We start from the raw sequence: 25,728 nt of genomic DNA on the forward strand, positions 1-25,728 counted from the left end.
AGTAGGATTTTTTTAATTATTAATATAGTATAATTTCATTAATATAACATTTTGTAAGAAAAATAAGAAGTTATTATTATATAAGTGTTTGGTAAATAAAAGATATTACTTTTTAGTATATATATACTTATTAGCATATTATTTAATAAAGAAAACACTAGCTTAGTGGATGACTTGTGCTGTAATTTAAGAAGATCTCAAGTTTGAACCATATGTATGTTTTTTGGATGACCTCACTATAAACGGATTTGTTACTCCCACATAATTGAGAGTAACATTAACCATCCTAAAATATTTATGAATGGAACTCCACTTTTTTGTTTTTGAAAAATTTGATAATTAGACATTGCTTCTTTATATTTTTAGTTTTTCAAAATATTCCCTTTTCCTTTTAAACATTCTTTCAAAGAGAAGAGATATTTGGCTCTGGGTTCTTACCTCCTTCTACCACCGCTGCACCACACTTTCAGATCTCTCTGCGTTGTCATTGATTCTCTATTCCTTGCCCTACTTTCTCGCTTGTTCTCTGCTCTTCATCGTGAGCTGTCATTGATACTCTGTTCCTCGCTGTATCTCGCCATCGCTGCTGGGTGGTCTCGCCTTGTCTCACTGCCATGTCTGCAATTGGAGTGCCTATACCTCGCTCTAACATGGTTTGCATCAGAGGTAACAACTAGTAAATATTTTTTATTTTTTTACTCTATTCAATATTTGAATTGAAAATTGTTATTGATTTTTGTATCAAACCTTGTCTTGCCACTTGAGTGGATCATTATTTTCAAAACACAATTCTTAGCCTTTTCACGTGTTTATGCACATCAAATTATTAACATTGTGATTGAATATCTATTTTCTTTTACTCAGCTTGGTGTTAAAATTGTCCATGTCCTCATTGGTCCTGTTTCATATTCGTTGCTTTCCAAGCCTGCCAAAGGTGTTGAAAAGACCTTCTTTCTCTTCTCGCTTCTCCCCGAAGTCCTCGCTAGCTACAAGTAAAAACTTTAACTTTTGTATTATAACTATTGCTTATTTTTATGTGATTATATATGTGTGTTATATCTCTAACTTGCTCATATTTGTAAAATTAGAAAAGTTATATTTACTAGTGTAGTCATATTTGTAAATTGATTCTACTTTTTGCTCATTTTTTTAATTGTGAATAATGAGATCAGAAAATATTGAATATTTGAACTTGATGAATCTTTTTTTCATTTGCTAGAAATCTGTCACAACTCATAACATTTTTTGTTGAAGTTTGATTTGTGTTTCATAGATTTTAAGATGAGTCTCTTCCTTTCTAATATGGTTGTTGGTGATTAAAGTATGTTCAAAGTTAAAAGAAATGTTAAGCAATTTTTTCCAAAATTCAGACATAGTTTATGATAGGATGTAATGTTACTATTTCACTATTTCATCCATGTAGCAAAGCCTCGTTAGGAATGGGATATAGGGTAATTATTATTTTTATTGTTGCATTGCATAAGGTAAGAGGGCATAGATGTGTGTGCGAAAATTTGTGTGATGTATTATTATACATTGAGTTTGAACATCGAATTATAAAGGCCAACACATTATGAGAACCAACAAGTATCTGTCAATTTCTTCATGTGAGGCCTCAACTTTCCATTCTTCACTTTTTGACTTGCATTTGATAAACTTGTATTAGTAAGTGAAAAATAGTACTTTTGTAATGGTGATTCTTTTTCCAAGTAATACTGGCAGGTGTTAATGCTGGCCAGCTTTTGGATGTGGCATTAATCATGCCATGGTGAATGTGGCATGGAACAATTGAACAACTTGTCATATTCATCGGGACATTGATCAATGTTAGTTAGAAGTTCCTGAATTTGATATTTTTGAAGATGATGTGCTTGATCATGATGAGATTGTAAATATATATGTCAATGAGTTATGATAATGTTCTAATTGCTTAATAGCTGGTAATGATACTATTTTACTTATATTTTAGCATATGATGAGGATGCTTCGCATGGTAGCAATGAAGCTAAAGATTGATTTGTAACAAGTCAATAATTGGCAAGTTAGATAAAATCGATACAATAATGGTCAAGATGTATCTTTTCAATTTCACATAATTTTTTTTTATTATAAATTCATGTTTTTGCTATTGCATGATCAAGTACCTTTTATTCATGTAATTTTTGGAATCTTGGCTCTAAATCTCTACTTATTGAGTATTTTTTTTTTGGTGACTTCTACTTATTGAGTATGCTATAAAGTATAATCTACTTTAAAAAAAAAAGATAATAAATATTATTAGGTCTTTGTCGGAGATGTTATCCTTTTTACATTTACAATTTACATACATATATATAACAACAATTCTTTGGTGCTTTTTTTACTCCGATTAGTTTTTATTATTTTCTTTAGATCGAGATGTGTTTCTTTATTATAATCTTAGTTTTTGACTTTTTTATATTAGATGCAAATAATGCAATGGTAATTAAACCTGTTTTAATGATTGATGCTGGTTTTGGACTTTAATTTTCCATAAATATCTGCCATCAAGCTCATTTGATCATGTAACCTTTTCAAACGTATCTGCTATCATTTGCAATGTTCTGAAAATCGGTTCGAACCGGCCAGTCGAACCGGTTGAACCGTAAACCGGACGCTAAAGCGGTTCGGATAATAAGGAAAACTGCAGAATTTGAAAACCGACATTGAACCGACGAACCGGCCGGTTACCGGTGGGTCGAACCGAACCGAGATACGGCCGATTTTTTAGCCTTGCAGCAAAACGCTGCCGTTTTGCGTTTTGGGAACCCTGATTCCCTTTTCCCCTTCGCACTTTCGTCCAGCACTCCAGCGTCCCACAGAACAACACCCACCACAGTTAAGCAAGGGTCAGAGAGAGTGAGACTGTGAGAGACATAGAGAACGCCTGAAGCCCTGAACACACTCACCTCCGTCGCGCCTTTAGCACCGTCACGCCGTCAGCACCATCGCGCCGTCAGATACCTCGCGCAGTCAGCACCGTCGCGCCCTCAGCTCCGTCGCGCCCTCAGCCACTTCGACCAGTCACCTCCGTTGAGCTCTGCCACTGAGAGAAAGCAATAGAGTTCGGTTGAAGCGTTGAAGCGGTGAAGTCCTTCGAGCTCTGAGAGAAAGCAATAGATTTCCTCATTTCCAGGTAATTTTTAATTTAGTTATGAACATGATTTTGTGATGAAATTTGATACTGATTCTGATGAACTGAACTCTGAGTCTCTGAAACTGTTATGAACTGATATGTGAAGTTGTGAACTTTGATGAAACTGTGAAATCTGATGGAAGTATGAAACTGTGAACTCTGATTTTGTGACATGATTTTGTGAATTCTGATTTTGTGAAATCTGATTGTGTGAACTCTGATTTTGTGACATGATTTTGTCATTGTGAAATCTGATTTTGTATACTCTGATTTTGAGAGATGATTTTGTGAACAAAGAATTTTTTGAACCTGAGATGTTGTTTGTATACTCTGATTTTGGATGTTGTTTGTTCATTTGTTGTGAACTTGAGAGTTGAGATTATTGGGTTGGATTGCGGGTAATATTTAGGTATGGATGAAAGTATCAACCAAGACCTACCTAGGAATAATAATGCTGAAAATAATTTTGCTTCAAATGAACGTTCTCTTCCTCCCGCGAGTAACGAAAATCAGTCACAAACTTCTAGTGTTCGGGAGAAAACTGATCCTGCTTAGAGATACGTTGCTTTACAAAATATAAATGGAAAATCGCATTACCAATGATTATTTTGTCTGAGTACTTTTGGGGGCGGGGGAATTAATAGAATGAAAAAGCATTTGGCAAAGATAGGTGGAGACATTAAGAAGTGTTCTAAGGTCCCGTATGATGTAGAAAAATAAATGGAAGGTTTATTGAAAGAGATTCAAAAAAGTAAAACTAGTAAAAGGAAAGTAAGTTTCAACGAAGAGGGTACCGATGAGTGTGAGGATGCAATTGATGAAGTAATAGCGCAAGAGGAACAACAAACTCCGAGTCAGTTACCAACTAAGGAGGTTGTTGGAGGCGATCCAAAAAAGAAAGCAAAAACCATTATTCCTCCTATGTTTGCACCAAGAACAACTCCGGGAAGTCAACCAAGTCTGAAAAGCGTGTTTCAAAATAAAGAGGCGCTTCATGAAGTTGATAAGCGAGTGGCTAGATGGCTTTTGGATTGTAGGATTCCATTCAATGTGGTTATGTCACCTTTTTTTCAAGATACGTTGGATGGTGTAGCTGGATTTGGGCCTGGTTATAAAGGTCCTTCTTATGACTCTTTGAGGGTTAACTTATTAGCCGATCTCAAAAGGGAGTGTCAAATGGTTGTTGATAGCTATAGGTCTGCTTGGAAAGAAACTGGATGTACTCTCATGGCTGATGGTTGGACAGATCAAAGGCAAAGAACGTTGATTAATTTTTTGGTTTATTGTTCGAAAGGGTTGTGCTTTGTGAAATCTGTAGATGCCTCAAGTATGGTTAAAAATGCTTCAAGCTTGTGCGACTTATTTTCAGAGGTGATTGAATGGATTGGACCTGATAATGTTGTTCATGTAGTGACCGATAATGCTGCGAATTATGTTGCTGCTGGTAGGCTTATTAATAAGAAATTTGAAAATATTCACTGGTCACCTTGTGCTGCTCATTGCTTGAATCTTATTCTAAAAGATATAAGCAGCATGCCACATATTTCTAGCCTTGCAACACGTGCTTCGAAGATTACCGTGTTTGTATATAATCATACGGTGTTCTTGTCCTGGCTAAGACAAAAACCTGATTGGAGGGAGATTGTTCGTCCAGGTGCAACTCGTTTTGCCACTGTCTTCCTCACATTGATGAGTATCTTTAAGCGCAAATCGGAATTACAACAATTGGTTGTTGATACACACTTTACCGGACAAAATTAGGAAGGAGTGCTAATGGTAGAGATGTGAGTGCAATTATCCTAGACAATAAATTTTGGGATGATTGTTTTACTGTATGCCAAATTGTGAGTCCGTTGATTAAATTGCTGAGGTTGGTAGATGCCGATGATAAACCATCATTGGGAATTGTTTATGAAGGTATGCTGAGGTCAAAAAATAGAATCAAAGAAATGTTCAAGCATAGGAAGACTGCATATCAACCTTACACAAAGATTATCGACTCAAGATGGGACAAACATTTGAAAAAAAAATCTTCACATAGCAGCCTATTTCTTGAATCCTGATTGCTTTTTTTCTAAAAATTATAGAGAATCACCTGATGTCATGCGAGCTTTACTTGATCTTGTTATATTGTATTGCAAGGTTAATAATTTAGATTCAGTTGAGGCAATGAAAGAAATACACTTATATAGAGATCGAAAGGAAAGCTTTGATAGGCCTGAAGCTGTTCCAGCTGCAAAAAAACTTCAACCTGGTAATAATATCTGTTTGATAATAAACTTTAGTTATTTAGTTATTTTATGTTTTGTTTTCCTTAATTTGATAACTAATACTTGAGATATGGGATTGTAATTTGTAGATGAATGGTGGAGGTTGTTTGGTAGTTCTGCTCCATGTTTACAAAAAATGGCAGTTCGCATTCTTAGCCAAGCATCTGCTTCTTCAGGGTGTGAAAGGAATTGGAGTCTTTTTGATCAAATTCATACAACAAGAAGGAATAGATTGGAGCATGATAGGCTAAGTGATATTGTGTATGTTACATATAATTTGCGTCTTAAATCCAGGTAATATATATTTCATCCTTTCATTTCATATAATTAGATTTTGTATAGCTAATATACTAGGCTTATCATATATTGTATTTAATTTGTTAGGAAGGAAATAAAAAAAAGAAAGCAAAAGTCGCAATATGATCCAATCGATATTGAAACTATTGATAAGGTTGATTTTTGGGTGACGGAAGAGGTTGTTGAAAAAGAGCCTGATCTTCCAAGTAATATTGAAGACTTGCTTGGTGAGTATTATAGTTTATTGATCAGAAAATAAATTACAATAGCTTTGATCTTTAATTTATTGATAATGTGTTATATTTTCTTAGATGAGATTGATGCTGATTTAGATCAAGGTGGTGGTGGTGGTAGTACTAGTACATTTTATGCTGCACCACTTGCTTTTTCTGGTCCAAGTAGTGGAAATGAAGGTGATGAAATCAATGACACAAATCTGGAGCAAGTTATGGAGGATTTTGATGATTGATGACAAACTTGGATCATTTTGATGCTGCTATGTTATGTTTGATTGGTTATTTGTATTTGAATGAGATTATAACATTTTGGTTTATGTAGTACTTTTAATTTGAATGATATTTTAAAGTTTAGATTACACTATAATTATATTTTCATGTGCTTATTTATATTTTATTTATTATTTTATTATAAAACGGTTTTTTCGATTCAACCACGGTCGAACCGGTTGAACCTATGAACCAGTGAACCAGTGCCTAGAGCAGTTCGATCACCGGTTCGGTTTTCAGAACCTTGATCATTTGATCTTAGGGTATTATGATTGGCTTACTTTTATATACACACTCAATCAGAATTCTAGTTTTGAAAATATAGTAATGGACTTCTTTTTCTATTTGTTCTATTTTCTTACAGTACTAATGATGCTGTTCTGGAGGAAATAAAGAAAGACTACATGCTACAACATGGTAGGGAGAGAATTGCCAGAATATAGCTTATTAAATGTCAATGTAAATGCCAAATATTGTTATATATGTTGTTAAGCTGATGCATGGTGCATTAGAACCATTGCTGTGTTTGTAATTTTTTTTTTTCAAATTTGTATTCAATTAGAATAAGAATGAAAGTAAAGAACTCCCAAAATGAGTTTTGATGATTGTTAAAGGAATTGAAGTCAAGAATGGAGGTTATTTGAGGAGAAATAGATAAATAGAGTTATTCGTGTTGGTTCCTTTGTTTAAAGGTTTTTCAAATGCTTTTATGGCACTCCATGACTTGAATAATCCAAACAGAGCTATTGTCTCATCCATTAACTTAAACAAATACGCTTTCTTGTTATTCATGTTTTTACATTAACCGCATGTTAAACTAAATTCGTCATATTAGAAACACAACATAATTGCTACTTTGAAACAAAATGTCACAGCTTAAGCATTATGATTCAGAAGATCAAACAAATCAAAGTTATTTTTGTAGGTAAAAATTACTTTCAACTTGATCCACTAAATAAACTATGCTTACAGATATTAAAAGGAGATCCAATATTTAGTCACAAAAGAATATTATATTTTACAAAATTTTTTGGAACACAAAAGACAAATCAAAACAAAATATAGGTTCATTTTCAAGTTTTTAACTAAAGTATCGGGGTAGGTAATTAATAAAAGAGATTTTCATTGTACAAGCTTATGTATATCTACACAGTTTTTTACAACAACATATGTAAAAAATCATAATATCCTAAACTAGCATTAATGTATATCTACACAGTTTTTTACAAATCAATCATTTTTTTCATGTCCTTCATGTTCATAGGATGCCACATTTTAATGTGCCAACCATTCCATATGTTGTTTGCTAAAATCGCATTGACTGCATGTCATTTCTGATGATAAGTGCCCGATCCAACCCTTGTAATTCCCAAATTCACACAGCATGCCTTGTTGGTGACGTTGAATCCTAATTATACAACATAAAGCTGAGTAAGTGATAAACTCCGATTTCGTGGTTTATTTTGTGCTTATTTTGGGGGATTTATTCACCTTTTCCCACATTTATTCAATGGAATAGCATGGTTTTGTAATTCTCCCTTGAATTATGCTTAAATATAAAAACATGCTTTTTAGGCCCTAATTTGGTGATTTTAGATCCACTTTAATTCCATTCGATGCCTTGATGTGTTTGTTAAGTAATTTCAGGTTCATAAGGAAGTATTGGATGGAAGAAATGAGAAGAAAAGTATACAAAGAGGAGAGTACATGAAGAAACAAAGATTTGGAATGTATCAACAGACGCGCACGCGTACAAGGCACGCACGCGCAGAAGTGGCTTTTCACAAGGACGCACCCGCGCACATACCGCTTCCGCGCATATTAGGAATTTGCCAGCGACGCGCACGCGCACATGGCGCGCGCGCGCCGATACTCTTACTTGGCCCACTTAATGGCAAAACGTTGGGGGCGATTTCTGAGCTGCCTAGGCCCAAATCCAACTTGTTTCTAAGTGTATTTCATGCAGAATTGAAGTCCAAGCAAAGGGAGAGCAATTAGTTTAGCCAACATGAGTCTTTAGTTAGTTTCTAGAGATAGAAGCTCTCTCTTCTTTCTAGAATTAGGTTAGGATTAGGTTAGATTATTTTATTTTCATGTTTAACTGCTTGATCTTATTTAGTTTCTTCTATAATGTCTCTTTTCTACATCATAATTCTCTTAGTTTTTATGTTAATCTTCCCTTTTTCCTCTTTTTTGTGATGATGAACTCATGTTGGATTTGTTTACATTTAATGCAATTTTAATGTTGATGTTTCTTTAATTGATGTTGATTCTTCATGTTAGAATTGAGAGACCTTGAATCTCATATTTTGAGGCGACAAGAGGAGGATGAAACCAAGTTCAAGGAGTTAAGAGTAAGGGTGGCCGGCATAGTAGAAGCCGTGGGTCACCTAACATCTCACCTAAGCTCATGCGCCATAAGTACCCCCACTGTTGAATGTGGAGAAACAACCCAGGAGCTTAGTGAGGATATAAACATGGAACTTCATGGTGAGGAAGAAGAACTGAAGCAAGAAGCGCAACAAGAGGAGAAGATAGGAATCAGCGAACAAAAGGAAGTAGTGGGCGGATGTTTAGGACATGTTGAGTACATAAAGGAATCCCAAGTTGAGGAACCCCCCTCCAAGGAGTGTGGAGAGAATATCAAAGAAACGAGCAATATCGCGAGAGTAAACAATGAGTTAAAGGAAATTGATAGAGAAGTGGATTCCATCACTAGTGATTTTTTGCCCACCTCGATCAATTTCCTTGACGATCCTGTTGAACCCTTCTCCAGTACATTGGAAAGCAAGGTTGAAGAGGATTTGCAACCTCCAAGGCCTAATGCGAGTGAAGAACTGGAAGAAGTGTTCCAAGCAACAAACTCTCCTACCTATGATGATTCCGAATTAACATATGATCCTTTTGAGTTTGAAGAGTCCTTCCCCAAATTGCTTAGACTTGATGATGAGGTAGACTTCACTAGACCTCCTATCTACGATGAGAGTGAGGGGGAAGAACTAGAAGAAATTGGTGAAGAGGAGTATGAACTTGAGGAAGCTTAGCATGAGGAGGAACTTGAAGAACCTCGCCAAGTGATGGAAACCTCTAGAAGAGGATGGACGGGAGTGGAGCATGCTTTATCACGATCTTTGGGAACTCCTCCACCTAGTTCGTCATCCAATCCTCAGCTTGAGTGGGTAAAACTTCTAACTCTCAGCTTGATTTTCCCACTTGAGTATGGTTTGCTCGAAACGGATGGCCAACTTAGGGCGCTTTGTGGAATCAAGCGGAAAAGGAGGATGTTTAGTGGCTAGCGTTCTAAATCTAGGCTCATTATTGTGGGAAGCTCGAAATTAGAGAGCATGGATTGGTGTAATGCTAAACTAAATGGGTCTAGGAGAGTAGTTTGGTGCTTCCATGAGAATTCTGTTTTCTCGTCGCCCGGACAAAGTCGAGACAATCAACTAGAAGATGAGTGCGAGGACAAGATATGGGATCCTGGATTATCCTATGGTAGTCATTCTCGGGAGCTCACATCTTGGAAAGAACCACACCAAAGCTTAATGAAAAAGGTTAGAACTTCTGACAACCGATTGAAGGACAAGAACTTTTGGAGGTTCAAGGATGGGTACAAGCATAAGCCACCTTAACAAGGAGCCTCCCAAGGTCCAACTTAAGGACTTAAACTAAAAGTGCTTGGTGGGAGACACCCCACCATCGTAAACTCTTTCCATTCTCTTGTAGATATAATGAATGAATGAATAGGGTTCCATTGTATATAGTTTCTTTACTTCTTGACATATATTTTTTTCTTTGTTTACTAAGGTGTTTATACATTTTATGCTTTAATGAGGGATGAATTTTTCTTTGAATTGAGTTTTTGCTTGAATTGCAAGTTTTCTCAAGTTGTTTGAAAATGTCCCTATGTTTCAAAATGTGCCTAATCTTACACCTTAGCTGGAATTTTAGAGAAAGATGGGAAGTTATGAGATCCTTTGATGCTCAAAAAAAAAAAAGAGGGGAAGAATAGCAAGCCACGCGCTAGCGCAAAGCGCGCGCGCGCGTCGGCTGCGTATTTTAGTTCCTTGGGCCAAAAACCAGAGAGTTGCGCCACTTTTGGACCAACTTTGTGCCTCAACCCACGCAGACGCGCGCTGTACGCGTCCGCGTCACCCCCTGTTCCCTTTTTTCTACGCGTTGGTGTACTACACGCCTCCGCGCCCGTCCAATAACCTCAAGCCATCCACGCGAATGCGCACAGTGCGCGCGCGCGTCGATGCGTCTTAGCATCATCCAGGCCAAAGGACCCGAGAGTTGTGCCAACTTTGGGCCCCTTTTGTGCCCTGAGCCCAGCCCATCCGCGCCGACACGCACCTTACGCATCCGCGCACATTCCGATTCCTTCATTTATGCGCAAGCGCGCATGGCGCTTTCGCGCCGTTCTTCCATTTCGCCCACCCACGCGAACACGCACAGTGCGCGCGCGCGTGGATTCGAATTTTCACTTACCCCAGAGACGCGAGCCCTAGCGCATTCGCGCATCTCACCCCTCTCTCTCCAACGTTTCATTTCTTTCTTTCCCCCCTCCATCTTCAAACTTCTCCCATCAACCACCTCACCTCCGGCGAGCGTACCAATCCCGTCGACCACCATCGCCTCGCCCTCTTTTCTCTATTCTCTCACTTTTCCTCTCTCTTTCACTGCCCCTCTGTTCTCTGTCTCTCTCTGCCCTCTACGCCACCAGCACCGCCGTGGCTACCATCGTCGCCGGCGCAAGCTCCACCGCTGATCGTAGCTGGTTCTCCCTCTCACCACTCCACTTCACCTTCTCCTCCCTCTTGCTCTGTTCAGCCTCTGCACCCAGGTTCTAACCCTCCCCTGTTTTACTTCTTCTTTTGTTGTTTACTTTGATTGCATTAGCATAATTAGGATCAGTTTGATTAGGTAAGATTAGTTAGTTTAGTTTGAATTAGGTTGTTAGAGAATCTGAGCTGAGTAGTGGATTTAGGCATTGTTTGAATTTCTGTTGCTGTGTGAACTGCTCTGTTACATTGCTGTTTCCATTCAGTCATTAACTAAGTTTGGCTTGCTGTTGTTAACAGTTGCTTTACTCATGGATATTGGCTGCTTACCTGTTCATAACTGCTTCTTGGCTGATTTAATTTGAATTGTTTTTTATTTCTCTGCTTGCTGCTGTTTGTGCTACATTATTGGCTTGTTCGCCCACTCATATGGATTCAAACCTGATTTCTGTGTTTCTGATTCCTTAATGAATCCATGCGGAATTTGTTGCGACTGTTTAAATTTGGGAATTAGCCAATATGCTGCTGAAATGCTGCCGAATTTTCATTAACCACAGTTTTTGTGTTGATCTTGTTTGATGAATGTAACAGTCCCTAGTTGATAAATTCTGCTCAACTAGAGTACTGTTGCTTAAATGGTTTTTGAAAACTCTTCAAGAACAAGTTCTTTGGTCATGCTTTTCACATTCTTGCTTGTTATTCATGCTGATTTACTTCTTTGCATTGCATGGTTGAACAAGCTTTTCGATTGGCCATTGCTTGTTATTCACGCCTTTTGATTGGTTCACTCCTCGATGAATTGATTTTACCAACATAAATTCATGTGATTTTCGTGATCTTCACATTGATTGATGGTTTGTTTCTTATTAGTTGCTTTCTAGCAATATCATATTTCATCATCAATGACTTGTTGCAATTCATGATTGTGAACTTATTAACTGCCTTGTTTTGTGCCTTACTTTCGAATTGAGATGGTAATCACCATATCACTAATTTTCAAACTAAATTCTAACTCTAACTTGTTTCATCACCTGACTTCTTTCGGTTTTCAACCTAACTCTTTTGTCATTCTTTTGGATATGGTGCTTTCTGAACTCAGTTAACGAATAATGTGCAAAATATGGTTTGAATTCTTGGTTTGAAGTTTGGTTTGAATTCTGTATTTCGTTGCTTGCATTCCAAGGAATCTTCTTTCTTTATTCACTTCATGAATATGCTTCGCTTCGAGTGCTTTGTATCTACTTGGCTATAGGCTTATACTATATTATTTCTGTTTTTCAGGATGTCGGATAAAGGAAAGGCTATAGCCGCTACTTCCAAAAAGAGGAAGCGCTCTAAGACCTCTACACCCTCACCATATGCTAACTATGCTAAGAATCCGATGAATGATGAAGAAAAAGAAAATCAGTTACTTCCATCCACTGATTCGATTAAATTCCCAAACCTCTACTGCGAGCTACGCCTTTCTCGTTATGCAAAGACAAAGCTGAACATTGAGAAGAAGATGAATCTTCCCAATGATGTGAGGCGTGCCATAAATGCCCGTATTTCTGAGTTGGGATTGGATTTCGTCGATAGAGACTTGGGACGGATTAACATCTCGTGGGTCAGGGAATTTTACTGTAACTTCTTCCGACCAGGCTTGGATTCAGTACACTTGAGGGGTAGAGAGATTATGATCACTGAGGATGCCATAAGGGATGCACTGCTTTGCAGAGTTGGTACTCCTGAGACTTGTGCCTACCAGCAGGCAGAGGTAGCTCTCCTCTCCATGACTTTTGACTATGAGGCACTTAAGCGCGTGATTGCTACACCAGATGCCTCCTGGGTGATGGATTCGAGCACCACGAATCCCAAGGGAATGCTATTTGCATATCTGACTAGGGAGGCTAGGACCTGACAGCAGATATTTGCCCACTATGTCTTTCCTACCACTCACTTCTCAGAGATTTCGATGGATATGCTAGTTCTAATTGGGTGTGTCATGGAGGGGAAGGAGGTGTATTTCCCCCAGTTGATTAGGCATAGAATGTGGAGAGCTCATATCCGTGGCTTGCTACCGTTTTCGACACTGATTACTAGCTTAGCTGAGCTAGCTGATGTCCCATGGGAGGACGATGACGTGACACCACCACCTCCAGATGACGATGACAAGGAAGTTACTATTCCCTGGGGTCTATGGGTGCACGAGAAGCCCCCGACTAGCCGCCGTTCTCGAGCTAGAGCGGTAGCCGAGGCGGCTAGACCTTCATCCTCCATAGCAGCACCTGCACCACCATCAGCACCTGAGCTGACCTATCTGTTAGTGCAGCACCTTCTTCGCTTCATGGAGCGCTTCGAGCATCGTGTCATGCGACGCCTCGACCGCTTAGACCAGGCGGCTGCATCACAGGGTATCGAGCTCCCTCCACTTCCAGAGTCCCCCACTTCTGATGAGCAGGATCTGGAGGAGGAGCATGGTGAGGAGCCGATACAGCAGGAGGCACCACCAGAGATGCAGAACACCACTCCTGAGGTCCAGCATGACATTCCTGAGCCACAGCCAGTGCCACCTCCAGTTCCACCACCCGAGCCTGAGCATGAGCCACAGCCTGGTGCGATAGTTGACCCCCATTCCGAGCTTCCGTAGTAGCATCGAGGACGATGCTAAATTCTAAAGTGTGGGGAGGTCACCGTTCGTGACCGGTGTTTGCACTTATGTGGTGAACTTTCAGACTTTTATTTCTATTCGCTGCTACTCTATTTTGTTTTATTCCGCACTTTATGTTTTAGATCATTTTGGGATTACTGTACATAGTTATGCTTTTGTAGACACTCTTATTTTGGTTGTTGCACACTTTTAGTATATATATATATATATATATATATATATATATATAATGTGATTAGAAAAGTGTTCTGGATTGTTAAAAATCTAGTTGACTCTTTTTTATATAAGAATTGTGTTTTGATTGAAAAAGGGATAAACTAGGAAATTTTTTTTAATTTTTCTAAATCACAACATTGCATTAGAATAAGCTTAGTCAATATGATGAAAATTTCCAAGGAATTCATTTTTAGGATACCACCCAATTGGTAGAAAATTTTTTTTAGAACTTGCTTGAACTATATACTTGTGGATCATGTTTTGAGCCAAGAACACAAGCATGTGAGATTTGAGCCTAATTGTGTGGTTACATCATACATAACCACTTATTTTCATTCTTGTGTGCATCACTCTCTTCTTATTATTGTAATCTTTGATTTGTTTGATTCTTTATGTCCATTATTTTGTGTATACATACATTTATATGACTGAGGTCATTGTTTAAATAGCTCACTTACCCAAATAAACCTACCGTTTATCTCCCATTGTTAGCCAATTTTGAGCCTATGCTTAACCCATTTGTTCATAATTGTAGCACATTACAAGCTTAAGTGAAAAATAACAAATGTCCCTTGTTTGGATCTTTGATTAGCTTAGGCTAGTGAGAGTGTTCATTACTTGATTTTAGGAAGGTTGGGTACATTAAGCAGAGATAAAAGTGTATTAATGTTTTTATTGAAAATTTTTAGGAATTGGGTACATACTCATGTATTAATCATATGTAAACCATATGCAATGATGTTCTTGTATATATTTTAGTTTAAAAAAAAAAGGGAACAAAGGGTCCCAAAGTTTAAGTTTTCATAAATTCAATACATATGTGTGGTAATCAAAAATAAAATGCATGAGTGTGTGAAAAGTGAAGAATGGATAACTAGGCTTGTTTAGAATTGTTTAGGTTGTCATAGGTTAGGTGGGAAGTTTAAGTTAATCAAAGATTCAAATTTCAAGCTCACTTGACCATATGCATCCTACCTTGACCCTAGCCCCATTACAACCTATGGGAAGTCCTCATGATATTTGTATGCATGCATGAAATAATTTTTGATTGTTAGATGAAAAATAAATCTTGGAAAGCATGATTAGGGGAGAATTGAGTGAATCAACCCCATACACTTGAGTGACTAGAGCGGATACACATCCGGAGAGGGTTCAATTGCTCAATTACATGTTTCCACCCATTATCATCTTTTCTTGCAAGTTTGTGAACTCTTTCAATGATTCAATCCAACTGTGGTTTGCTCTAATTGCTAATACCTTAGCCCTTGTGCTTGCATGTGTATTCTTGGAGATTGATTTATTTTGACTAAGCCATTGCATTCATGTAAATAGGTTGCATGCACTCTTATTTTGGTTGTTTCACATTTTTAGTATATATATATATATATTTTGCATCTTAGTTGTTGGCTGTGATTAGAAAATTAATGGATTGCTGAAAATCTAGTTGACCCTTCTTATAGAAGAAATGTGTTTTGATTGAAAAAGGGATAAACTAGAAAAATTTTAAAATTTTTTTTCTAAATCACAATTTTGCATTAGAATAAGCTCAATCAATATGATGAAAATTTCCAAGAAACTCATTTTTAGGGCACCACCTCAATTGGTTGAAAAATTTTTTGTAGAACTTGCTTGAAATATATACTTTGTGGATCATGTTTTGAGCTAAGAACACAAGCATGTGAGGTTTGAGCCTAATTGTGTGGTTACATCATATATAACCACTTATTTTCATTCTTGTGTGCATTATTCTCTCTCTATAATTGTAATCTTTGATTTGTTTGATTCTTTATATCCATTACTTTGTGTATACATGCATTTAAATGATTGAGGCCATTGTTCAAATAGCTCACTTACCCAAATAGCCTATCTTTTATCTTTCATTGTTAGCCAATTTTGAGCCTATGCTTAACCCACTTATTCTTAATTGTAGCACATTACAAACCTAAGTGAAAAACAATAAATATCCCTTGTTTGGATCTTTGATTAGCTTAGGCTAGTGAGAGTGTTCATTATTTGATTTTGGGAGAGTTGGGAACATTGGGTAGAGATAAAAGTGTTCTTGTATTTTTGTTGAAAAATCTTGGGAATTGGGTACATACTCATGTAGTAATCAAATGTAAAATCGTATGCATTGATATCCTTGTACATATACTTAAAAAAAATTTATAATATAAAATTTGTAATAAAAAGGGGACAAAATACCCCAAGTTGAAGTTCAATAAGAGCCAATGCATATGTGTGATGATCAAAAAGAGAATGCATGAGTGTGTGAAAAAATGAAGAATGGGTAGTTAGGTTTGTTTAGAATTGTATAGATTATCATAGGTTAGGTGGGAAGTTTAAGTTAATCAAAGATTCGAATTTCTAGCTCACTTGACCATATGCAACCTACCTTGACCCTAGTCCCATTACAACCTATGGGAAAGCCCTCATGATAATTGTATGCATGCATGATTTGATTGTTGATTGTTAGATGAAAAAAACAAATCTTGGAAAGCATGATTAGGGGAGAATTGAGTAAATCAACCCTATACGCTTGAGTGCCTAGAGCGGATACATATCCGGTGAGGGTTCGATCGCTCAATTACATGTTTCCACCCTTAATAATCTGCTCTTGCAAGTTTGTAAACTCTTTCGATGATTCAATCCAATTGTGGTTTGCTTGATTGCTAATACCCTAGCCCTTGTGCTTATGTATGTACTCTTGGAAATTAACTTGTTTTGACTGAGCCATTGCATTCATGTAGATAACTTGCACATAGATAGATTGCATTTAGTTAGTAGTTTGCATTGAATAAATGTGATACCCCTTGCTTCTTTCTTAATTTTAGCATGAGGACATGCTTAGTTTAAGTGTGGCGAGATTTGATAAACCCCGATTTCATGGTTTATTTTGTGCTTATTTTGGGGGATTTATTCACCTTTTCCCACATTTATTCAATGGAATAGCATGGTTTTGTAATTCTCCCTTGAATTATGCTTAAATGTAAAAACATGCTTTTTAGGCCCTAATTTGGTGATTTTAGATCCACTTTAATTCCATTCGATGCCTTGATGTGTTTGTTAAGTAATTTCAGGTTCATAAGGCAAGTATTGGATGGAAGAAATGAGAAGAAAAGCATACAAAGAGGAGAGTGCATGAAGAAACAAAGATTTGGAATGTATCAACGGACGCGCACGCGTACAAGGCGCGCACGCGCAAAAGTGGTTTTTCACAAGGACGCGCCCGCGCACATACCGCTTCCGCACAGATTAGGAATTTGCCAGCGACGCGCACGCGCACATGGCGTGCGCGCGCCGATACTCTTACTTGGCCCACTTAATGGCAAAATGCTGGGGCGATTTCTGAGCTGCCCAGGCCCAAATCCAACTTGTTTCTGAGTGTATTTCATGCAGAATTGAAGTCCAAGCAAAGGGAGAGCAATTAGTTTAGCCAACATGAGTCTTTAGTTAGTTTCTAGAGAGAGAAGCTCTCTCTTCTCTCTAGAATTAGGTTAGGATTAGGTTAGATTATTTTATTTTCATGTTTAACTGCTTGATCTTATTTAGTTTCTTCTATAATGTCTCTTTTCTACATCATAATTCTCTTAGTTTTTATGTTAATCTTCCCTTTTGCTCTTTTTTGTGATGATGAACTCATGTTGGATTTGTTTATATTTAATGCAATTTTAATGTTGATGTTTCTTTAATTGATGTTGATTTGGATTGTGATTTTACATTTCTTGCAATTGATAGTTAGTAGATTTACAATTCTTGCACTTTCACTAAGCTTTTCTTTACTACCCACCAAGTGTTTGACAAAATGCTTAGTTGGACCTTAGAGTAGATTGTGAGCATTCTTGGCTTGGAAAGAGTAATTGGGCGATCTTGAGTCATGAAAACCCAACTTACGTTGGTGATTCAGAATTGTTAGCTAGTATTGTTTCCATTAACGCTAACCTTTTGCTAATCTGATTAGTAAATGGGTTAGGACTTTTGGATTGAGACTAGCTAGTCTCGTTAGACTTTCTCCCTATTTGTTGGAGATGACGTAATGAGATAAATTCTTGTTTATAACTGTGACTCGATTAATTGGTCTTGTTTGACATTCTCCCGATGTGTGAGTTAACTAAACAAGATAAATTAATCGTGCATGACTAGGATAGAAAGCCTAAGATCTCAATTCAATGCCATGAATGTCTCTCTTCCTTAATTGCTTCTTTTAATTGTTTGCTTGAGTTACTTTCCATGCACAATTAAATTCCTTGTCGATCATCAACCAAAACCCCCTTTTTTTTTTCCCTTCTATAGCCAATACACATGCACTCCATTGGTTCCTAAGGAGACGACCCGGAGTCCAAATACTCCGGTTATAATTTTATTTGGGGTTTGTTACTAGTGACAACCTAAATTTTTGCATGAGAGGACTCTTGATTGGTTTGGAAACTATACTTTACAACGAGATTTCATTCATTTGAGGAAATTCTAAACCGAACAAGAGAATATCGTTCATCAGTAAGCTTTGATGTTCCAAGACCCAGAATAATAAAACCTAGGAATAAAAAAAAAGATACTTTACTATAATTTTCACGATTCTTCAAAATATTCGTGGAGCCCTCAAATACATCCGTTGTCACAGAATGTCGATGTTGTATTTGATATTGTCAACAAACAGCATATACACCCTAAATTGAATAAGACCAAAATCAAATGGATAAAGAGATAGAAAAACACAATAAATTAAAAAAGGTAATAGCTTAATTAAGCATTGGGGACTTAAGAACTTCTAAAGTATACAAAGTTAAAAATTTGACAAGAAAAATGATAATGGGATAGCAATTGCAAATCAACTAGTTCATTAATTCTTCTATAGTAAGGTTAACCACTTTAAGTTTAGTGTTTTTAGTTGTAATTTCTCTTCTCTACAATAAACCAAGCACTTTATGCTTGATCTTCATTCGATTAGTGTTACTCAACTCCACTCCCTTAAGTAGTTGATATCCTAACTAAACCACTCTTAACACCAACTTTTGAGATCAGAGTTTCAAAGTTAAAGCAAAAATCAATTTTAATTAGAAAAAGATATATCTAAGATTATGTTTGAGAAGTGATGTATAGAATAATAACACAGTTAAGCAATTCTCATATATTTTGAGGCAAGGTAGCACAGTTTGTTATAAGCTACTATCGCTTATGTTGTTTATTGTTTCTACTCCTAATCCAATGTGAATTCTCTCATACAAAACATCATGTATTAAATTTTGGCTCTTCAGAATCATTGTCCTAGTTTTACAACAGAGGTTAAATTTCAAATAAAAAAAATAGGAATTTTATTCAATTAAAAATTAAAATAGTTTCTACCAACCAAATTACAACAATCAAATTCAATCATTCAAGCATGATCAAAGACTCCTAATCCATTTTAAAACTTTTCACTGGTTTATTATGAAATTCTTTTAAAATTAAAACAACATTCAAGTAAAACTATTAAACTCATAAATAAATTTATTGTCAATGAAAATTACACATTTGCACACTTTTCAGAAGGCATATTCTGCCATACGAAGAACATTTAAATTCACATAAAATTTTCATAGAAAAGGAAATAAAGTAAAATAAAAATAAAAATAAAATGGAACCTTAAAGGAGTAGGTCGCAGAGATAGAGGTGGAGGGAGAAGGACAGAAATCAGAGTCGCTGGTGAAGAAGAGGAACAGAGAGGCGACAAAAAACAATGAAGTGGTCGACCTGAGTGTAACAGCGGCAGCGCAGCGTATTGCGACGTTGAAGATAGCACGGTGCAGGGGAGAATGAGCAACCGCGCAAATGGAGAGGATCAGAGAACAAACACGGCGTAGGAAGAGGATCAGAAAGCGAGTTACCGCGGAGAGGAAGGCATAAGAAACAAGTGACGTTGAAAGGAAGTTGAGAGAGGGGCAAAAATCTTAGGAGAACTCTTGTCTCTTTAGTCTTTTCTTTGAAACTCAAATTAAAAGGGATAAGAGGAATATGTAAAATAAAGAAATTAGAGGGATCAATATTTAATTATTAATTTTTTTAAAAATAAAAAAGTAGAGTTTATTTTGTAAATATTGTAGTGATGGTTAATGATACTCCCACATAAAAATGGGAGTAAGGAATTCATAGCCTAAATAAATTAAGCTTAAATGCTCAAAGTCTCAAACCCATTTTTTAATTTTTTTATTATTTTGACTATTAGTTAACCTAATCAAATTTAGTCTTCTTCCATTCTCAAATTTCAGCCGTCACTCTTTTATTTCTTTAAACGCTTAGTTTCATGTTTTTAATTTTTTTCTATTCCTTATCAAGTGGTCATCTTCTCTTTATTAAAAGATAAATTTCAAATTTGTTACCTAAATTATTTTCTTTATTAGTTTAATATTGATGGTAATTAATTATAGTAAGAATACATAAAAAATACATAAAATTTTTTATTTTTATGTATTTCTTATGTACTCCTATTATAATTAATTACTATTAATAGAGATGTCAATTGAGTCCAATACCTTAAGACTGGCCTTAAATTCTTCAAAATAATTTCAGCTCACAGTCTCATAAATTATAAAAATATATTGTGTAAACCCTGACTCTAATTAAACCCCACAAAAAAATTAAAATAGGATTGATCTTACAAATTTTAAAAACCCTAAAATCTCTCTTCCTCCTAAGACCTACGCGAAAAAGACGAATGCGTACGATTAAAAAGACGAATGCGTGCGATGAACATTACGTCGAAATAAATGCATATTATTTTTTATGTGAGTTGATATTAAGTGCATATTATTTTTCACGTGACTTGATATTATCTTAAGTATGTCACGCTTGGGTTGATATTATTTTTCAAAGGATATTATAGGAAACATTGCTCTCAATGTAAATCATGAATTTATATATTTTATTTTATTTTTGATTTAGTGATCCTTATTATTTATTTGTTTATCTTTTATTCTATTCTATTATATATAATTATGTTGCATATAAATTTCTAAAGTGAATCGATCAATTTACTAATTTAGAAATATATTTTTTATTTTTAGAAATAGTAATAAAAATATTTTAAAAGAAAGTTACCATTAAAATGTGGAGTCACTCCATTAGTATCTTCTAATCAAAAGATGTTCTTAAAATTCAATGTAAAAAATATGATAGTAATGTGCACTTCGAATAACTAATGTACACTTTTTTAATTTTGAATTAATATATCCTTTGACAGTAATGTGTATTATTTTTGTTCTCCCAACATAAATTTGTTAGGTCCGTCATCTATAAGAATATCGTTTATTAGTCTTTTCAAATGTATTGCATATTGCGTATAATATTGCTTTAAAATAAATTAATTAAAAATATAATTTAATTAAATTTAGGCATGACTAATTAAATAATTTAATACATGTGAATATTATTATACATAAGAGAATATATTATTTAGAGTAATTATCTAGATCAGTTTCCGAAGTTTTTAAAATCAGACACTTTAGTCTCTGAAGTTTTAAAATATACAAAATAGTTTCTAATGTTTATTTTCATTAGACAATACAGTCTCCCTTCGTTAGTCACTCAGGTTTTAGCTGGCATGGAATGTTAGCTTGTACATGTGGTCCCACAGTAAAGTACAAAATAATCCTCGAAAAATTTTAAAAATCTCAAAACAGCCATTGAAAATATTTTTAAAATTTTAAAATATTCTCTTCAAATATTTTTAATCTTTTTTAAAAGTCACCGTCTTCGGTGGCGGAGCTTGAAACAAAATTTTGGCGGGCCAAAAATTTAACATAAAAATTTAAGGTCAAACTCATCTGATGCAACTCTTTGAATTTTTGAAGGTTGTATCTCGCTTTCTTCGTGATTCAATAAAGTAGAAGAACTATTTTACAGGTGTTGATATTGTAGAAATTATATGTTCTCCTTCTTAAATATTAGTCTTCCTTTTAAAAAATACATCAATTCTTTTATTTTTTATTATTATTTTGTAAAAAAAATTGAATATATATCCTATAAAATATATAAAAAAAATTAGAAAGATAAATATTAAAATTTATAATATTTATTGATTTTTTTATCAATTTAATTGAATTATGAAGGCCATTATTTATATATCTAACCTCCTAAGATATTAACACTAAATAAATTTAGAATTTTTTTTTTGGCATAATTGCTATCTATGATAGCACAAACAACTTTAACTCTAAGCCCATTTTGTGCAACATTACAATAATTAAATTTTAAAACTTTTTAAAGAACATGAACAGAACACTTAGATTTGCCAAGATATTTATTCTTCAAGTATTGTAAAGTACGAGAAGTTTCATATTAAAATTTTGTAAATTATCTACGTTAATTTTGTGGTTGACTAACTTTTACAAATTTGACCTCAGATAATTTAGTTCACATTGCATATAAATTATTTGTACAAATACTTTTAATTATTTGTATGAAAAATTAAATGTTCAATAAGAATTCTCCAATCTTTTTAAACAACAATACTCATTTTCTTCTCATTATAAAAGAATGGTCATAAAATATGACATCTATAATTACATTAAATTTATATGTAGCATGGTCAAAAATAAATATAGATTTATTTATTTTATAAATTGCTTTTTAAAAAATACCTGCTTAAAACTTAAAACCGTATAACCTTTCGATAACTCTTTTTCGTGAAAACATAAACATACATATACATACAAATCAGATACAACCTTAAGCTATATATATATATATATACATAACACTAGTTTACAAATATACATATCATAATTTCCTATCCCTCTTACAAACTTAATAAGGATAAAGGCGAGGGAAAAACAATAGCTACGGTAATACAAAAAGACCGAGTAAACAGAAAATAAACATAACTCTCCTGGAGCCTCATCTTCCATATCCTGAAAAGAAATAACCTGTAGGGGAGTGAGAACGTCGTCCTCGCTTGTTCTCACTATAGAATTACAGAAATTGTTATAACAAGATACGTAAAGACAAAATCATTCTTAGAGTTCAGTGATCATTGCTCGTCTTATGAGTCTTTCCAAAAACCATAGGTTCACATTCGAAATCCAGAAATTCCTTTTTGAAGACTTGCTAAGTTTCTCAAATATTCTAAAACAAAACCTTTTTCCTTTCTTAAAGAAAATGTCTGAAAAGTTTTTCCTAGACTGCAACCATGAAAGCAGTTACCTACGCGGTATAAATGATCATCCCGTTCCAAGCATAGGTTCATTAAGTCTATACTGAACCGATCAGATACTTTATACAGAACTAGGACTCAATATACCAATCACGGCCTCAAGCCCATCCAATCCAACACGGCCCCCGGCCCAAACAACTCAAACATCAACCAATTTATCACAAGTCAACCAATCAAACACAATCACAAATAATGTAGTTCAAACACAATCAAGAGCAATTACAACAAGTATAACAGTTAACATAAGTATTCACATAAGCAAACCAAATATAATATGCACACCCAAACAATATCACATAGATGCAAATGATGAATGCCTGTCCTACTGGCTGTGATATCACATTGTCGGTTCAATTGCCAACCCGACACATTCCCATGGGAATGTTACCCTTCGGTCACGTATAAATGGGAACCCTCTGGGATAACGTGCCTGCCACACGGTCCAGGATGTCAGTGCCTGCACACTCTTGTGATCCGAAAGGATGTGAGCGGGATACTTTGCCTCCGACCTCACATCTACACGTAAGCGAGATTAACCACCGTCCTTACGCGGGCGTCGCAACCTCGACAAGCGGGATTAACCACCGTCCTTGCCAGGCGCAAGCGACTTATCAACAATCTCGTCAATTATCAATCTCTCAGCATAAGCGGGACGAACCCGGCCCTTACGCCTACCAAACAATAACTCATTAATCTTGATGATATCCACAATCAATCAGGCTCAATACCTTATTTCAAAATCATTCTTGGCCCATTTACTTTTAAATAACAAACGTAGTCAAATCACAGCTAGCCAAGAATCACTTTTCAAAACGGAGCCACTTTCCACATCTTTCCAACACTTCCAAAAATCTCAAAACCATGCCGAGTTCAAAATCTCTTTGAAAGACTCAATCATTCATTTCTAAATCAAGATTTGGTCGTAAGATTCCTCAGCAGAGTCCCAAGACTTCAGGGGAGAATAACCTAACTTATTTCTTAAATTCCTTGAAAACCTCCGAAACTTTAACTTCTTGAGTTGAATAAATAAAATAGGGTTTAAACCCAAAAACAAATCGTGTTTCCATAACCCAAACGCGTCACAGAGTCCTTTTCGCCTCAACCCGAAATCAACAACCAAAACCTCGGCTCCAAGTCACTTTCGCAGTAGCCATAGCAACTCTAATCGCAACACATAACAACCAAAACTCAATCTTATAGCAATTAACGTCACAAACCTCAGCGTATGATAACAGAACAATAACCAGAGGGCTTTTCAAATCGAAGACGCTTATCGAACGAAGAAGGAACGACTGAACTGATACAGCGACGGTCTCTGAACCGGTTTGGCGGCAGCCCGGCAGCCACCTCAAGCAGCAGCGGCGACCCGGACTCCGGCAATGAAAACTGAAACCAATCATACAACAACAATAAAGCTTCTGGAAACCCAAAGAAAACGAAGATCAACTTAAACCCTTACCGGCAGGATTTTCCGGTGACGGCGGCGAGGTTTTTCCGGCAGCCAGAAACACAGAAGCGCAGCTCCCTTCTCCAGCAGCAATTCCTGCGGCAGTGGCTGGTGCAGTAGCTCACCACGCAAGTAGCAGCGGCGGCCTAAACCTCTCCTTTCCCTCCGATCAGGTCGGGCGGACCTCCAGCCGTGGCGGCGGACCAGAGAAGTAGAAACGGAGCTCCATCAATGGTGGCTTGGACCACAGGACCCAGGTAGCGGCGACGGCAAGGCAGCAGCAGCAGCGGCGCCTCCTCTCCCTCACGACACCTCTCTCTTTGCCCGATCTCTCTCTCTCGCGACTGGTGACGGCGCGGCTAGTGGTGACGGCGTGACGAACAGTGGCGGCGGTGGTGCCAGGCTTCTCCTCCGACGACGCCCTTCCTTCACAGCTCTCTCGGATCTCACTCTTTTTTCTATCAACTGCGGCGGCAACAAGAGAACGGTGATGGCACTTCGGCGGTTCGGTGGCAGCACGACGGTGGCAGGGACAGGCTGAACGGCGGCGACATTTTCTCCTCCCTTCCCTTCTTCCGATTGCAGCCCCTCTCCTCGTTTCCCCTTCTTTTTATTTTCCTTTCCTTCTTTCTTTCAAATTGAAGGAGCTAGGTGTGTGTGCGTGCTTGCTGAGAGCAAGAGAGGGTTTGGATGTGGCTGAAAGGGAATCGGGTTATTGGGTTAGGGTTTCAGGGTTAGAGTTTCATTTTCAAAAATTAGGGTTATGGGCATTTTAGTAATTCCAAATAAAAGTAGGGATAATACAGTAATTAGAAATGAATTTTAACCCAACAATGATAATGTATAAAAATACTATTTGTGCATCAATTTTACAAATTATTTTCAATAAAATAATTTCTTGAAAATAAAACTGTAAATAAATATATGGTTTGAGATTAGTTTAAAATAGGACTTTTCAAAAGTCTTGGGTCTTACAACATGTGCGAGTTAACATTCCACGTCAGCAGTCATCGTTAGTGACTAACAAAAAAAGATTGTATTGTCTAACCAAAATAAATGTCGGAGAATATTTTGTATATTTTAAAATTTGAAAGACTAAAGTATCCAACTTCAAAAAACTTAGGGACTAATTCGAATAATTATATTATTTAAATAAAAATAGCCAATAAAAAATACAATTATTTAATAATAACCTAACATGATAAAATTTTACGAAAAAA

General features: G+C 36.2%; 3 protein-coding genes and 1 long non-coding RNA gene across 4 annotated transcripts; 3 read left to right on the forward strand and 1 right to left on the reverse strand.

Moving 5' to 3' along the window:
• On the forward strand, positions 3,875-4,915 carry LOC107636806. The gene has a single exon (XM_016340286.1). It carries the CDS (start codon positions 3,875-3,877, stop codon positions 4,913-4,915), a length of 1,041 nt encoding a protein of 346 aa, XP_016195772.1.
• Positions 4,928-5,734, forward strand: LOC110271568. The gene is made up of 3 exons (XM_021122550.1): positions 4,928-4,938; positions 5,242-5,408; positions 5,514-5,734. The coding sequence occupies exons 1-3, from the start codon at positions 4,928-4,930 to the stop codon at positions 5,720-5,722; spliced, it is 387 nt and encodes a 128-aa protein (XP_020978209.1). The 3' UTR covers positions 5,723-5,734.
• Positions 8,705-13,640, forward strand: LOC107636805 (protein TsetseEP-like). Its single transcript, XM_016340285.1, has 2 exons — positions 8,705-9,073; positions 13,206-13,640. Exons 1-2 carry the CDS (start codon positions 8,705-8,707, stop codon positions 13,638-13,640), a joined length of 804 nt encoding a protein of 267 aa, XP_016195771.1.
• Positions 22,589-25,234, reverse strand: LOC110271197. The gene is made up of 3 exons (XR_002361620.1): positions 24,521-25,234; positions 24,106-24,447; positions 22,589-22,774 (listed from the first exon to the last, which is right to left on the reverse strand). It is a non-coding gene; the product is annotated as an uncharacterized LOC110271197 (long non-coding RNA).

Source organism: Arachis ipaensis, chromosome B04, assembly GCF_000816755.2.
Source record: "Arachis ipaensis cultivar K30076 chromosome B04, Araip1.1, whole genome shotgun sequence".
NCBI lineage: Eukaryota > Viridiplantae > Streptophyta > Magnoliopsida > Fabales > Fabaceae > Arachis > Arachis ipaensis.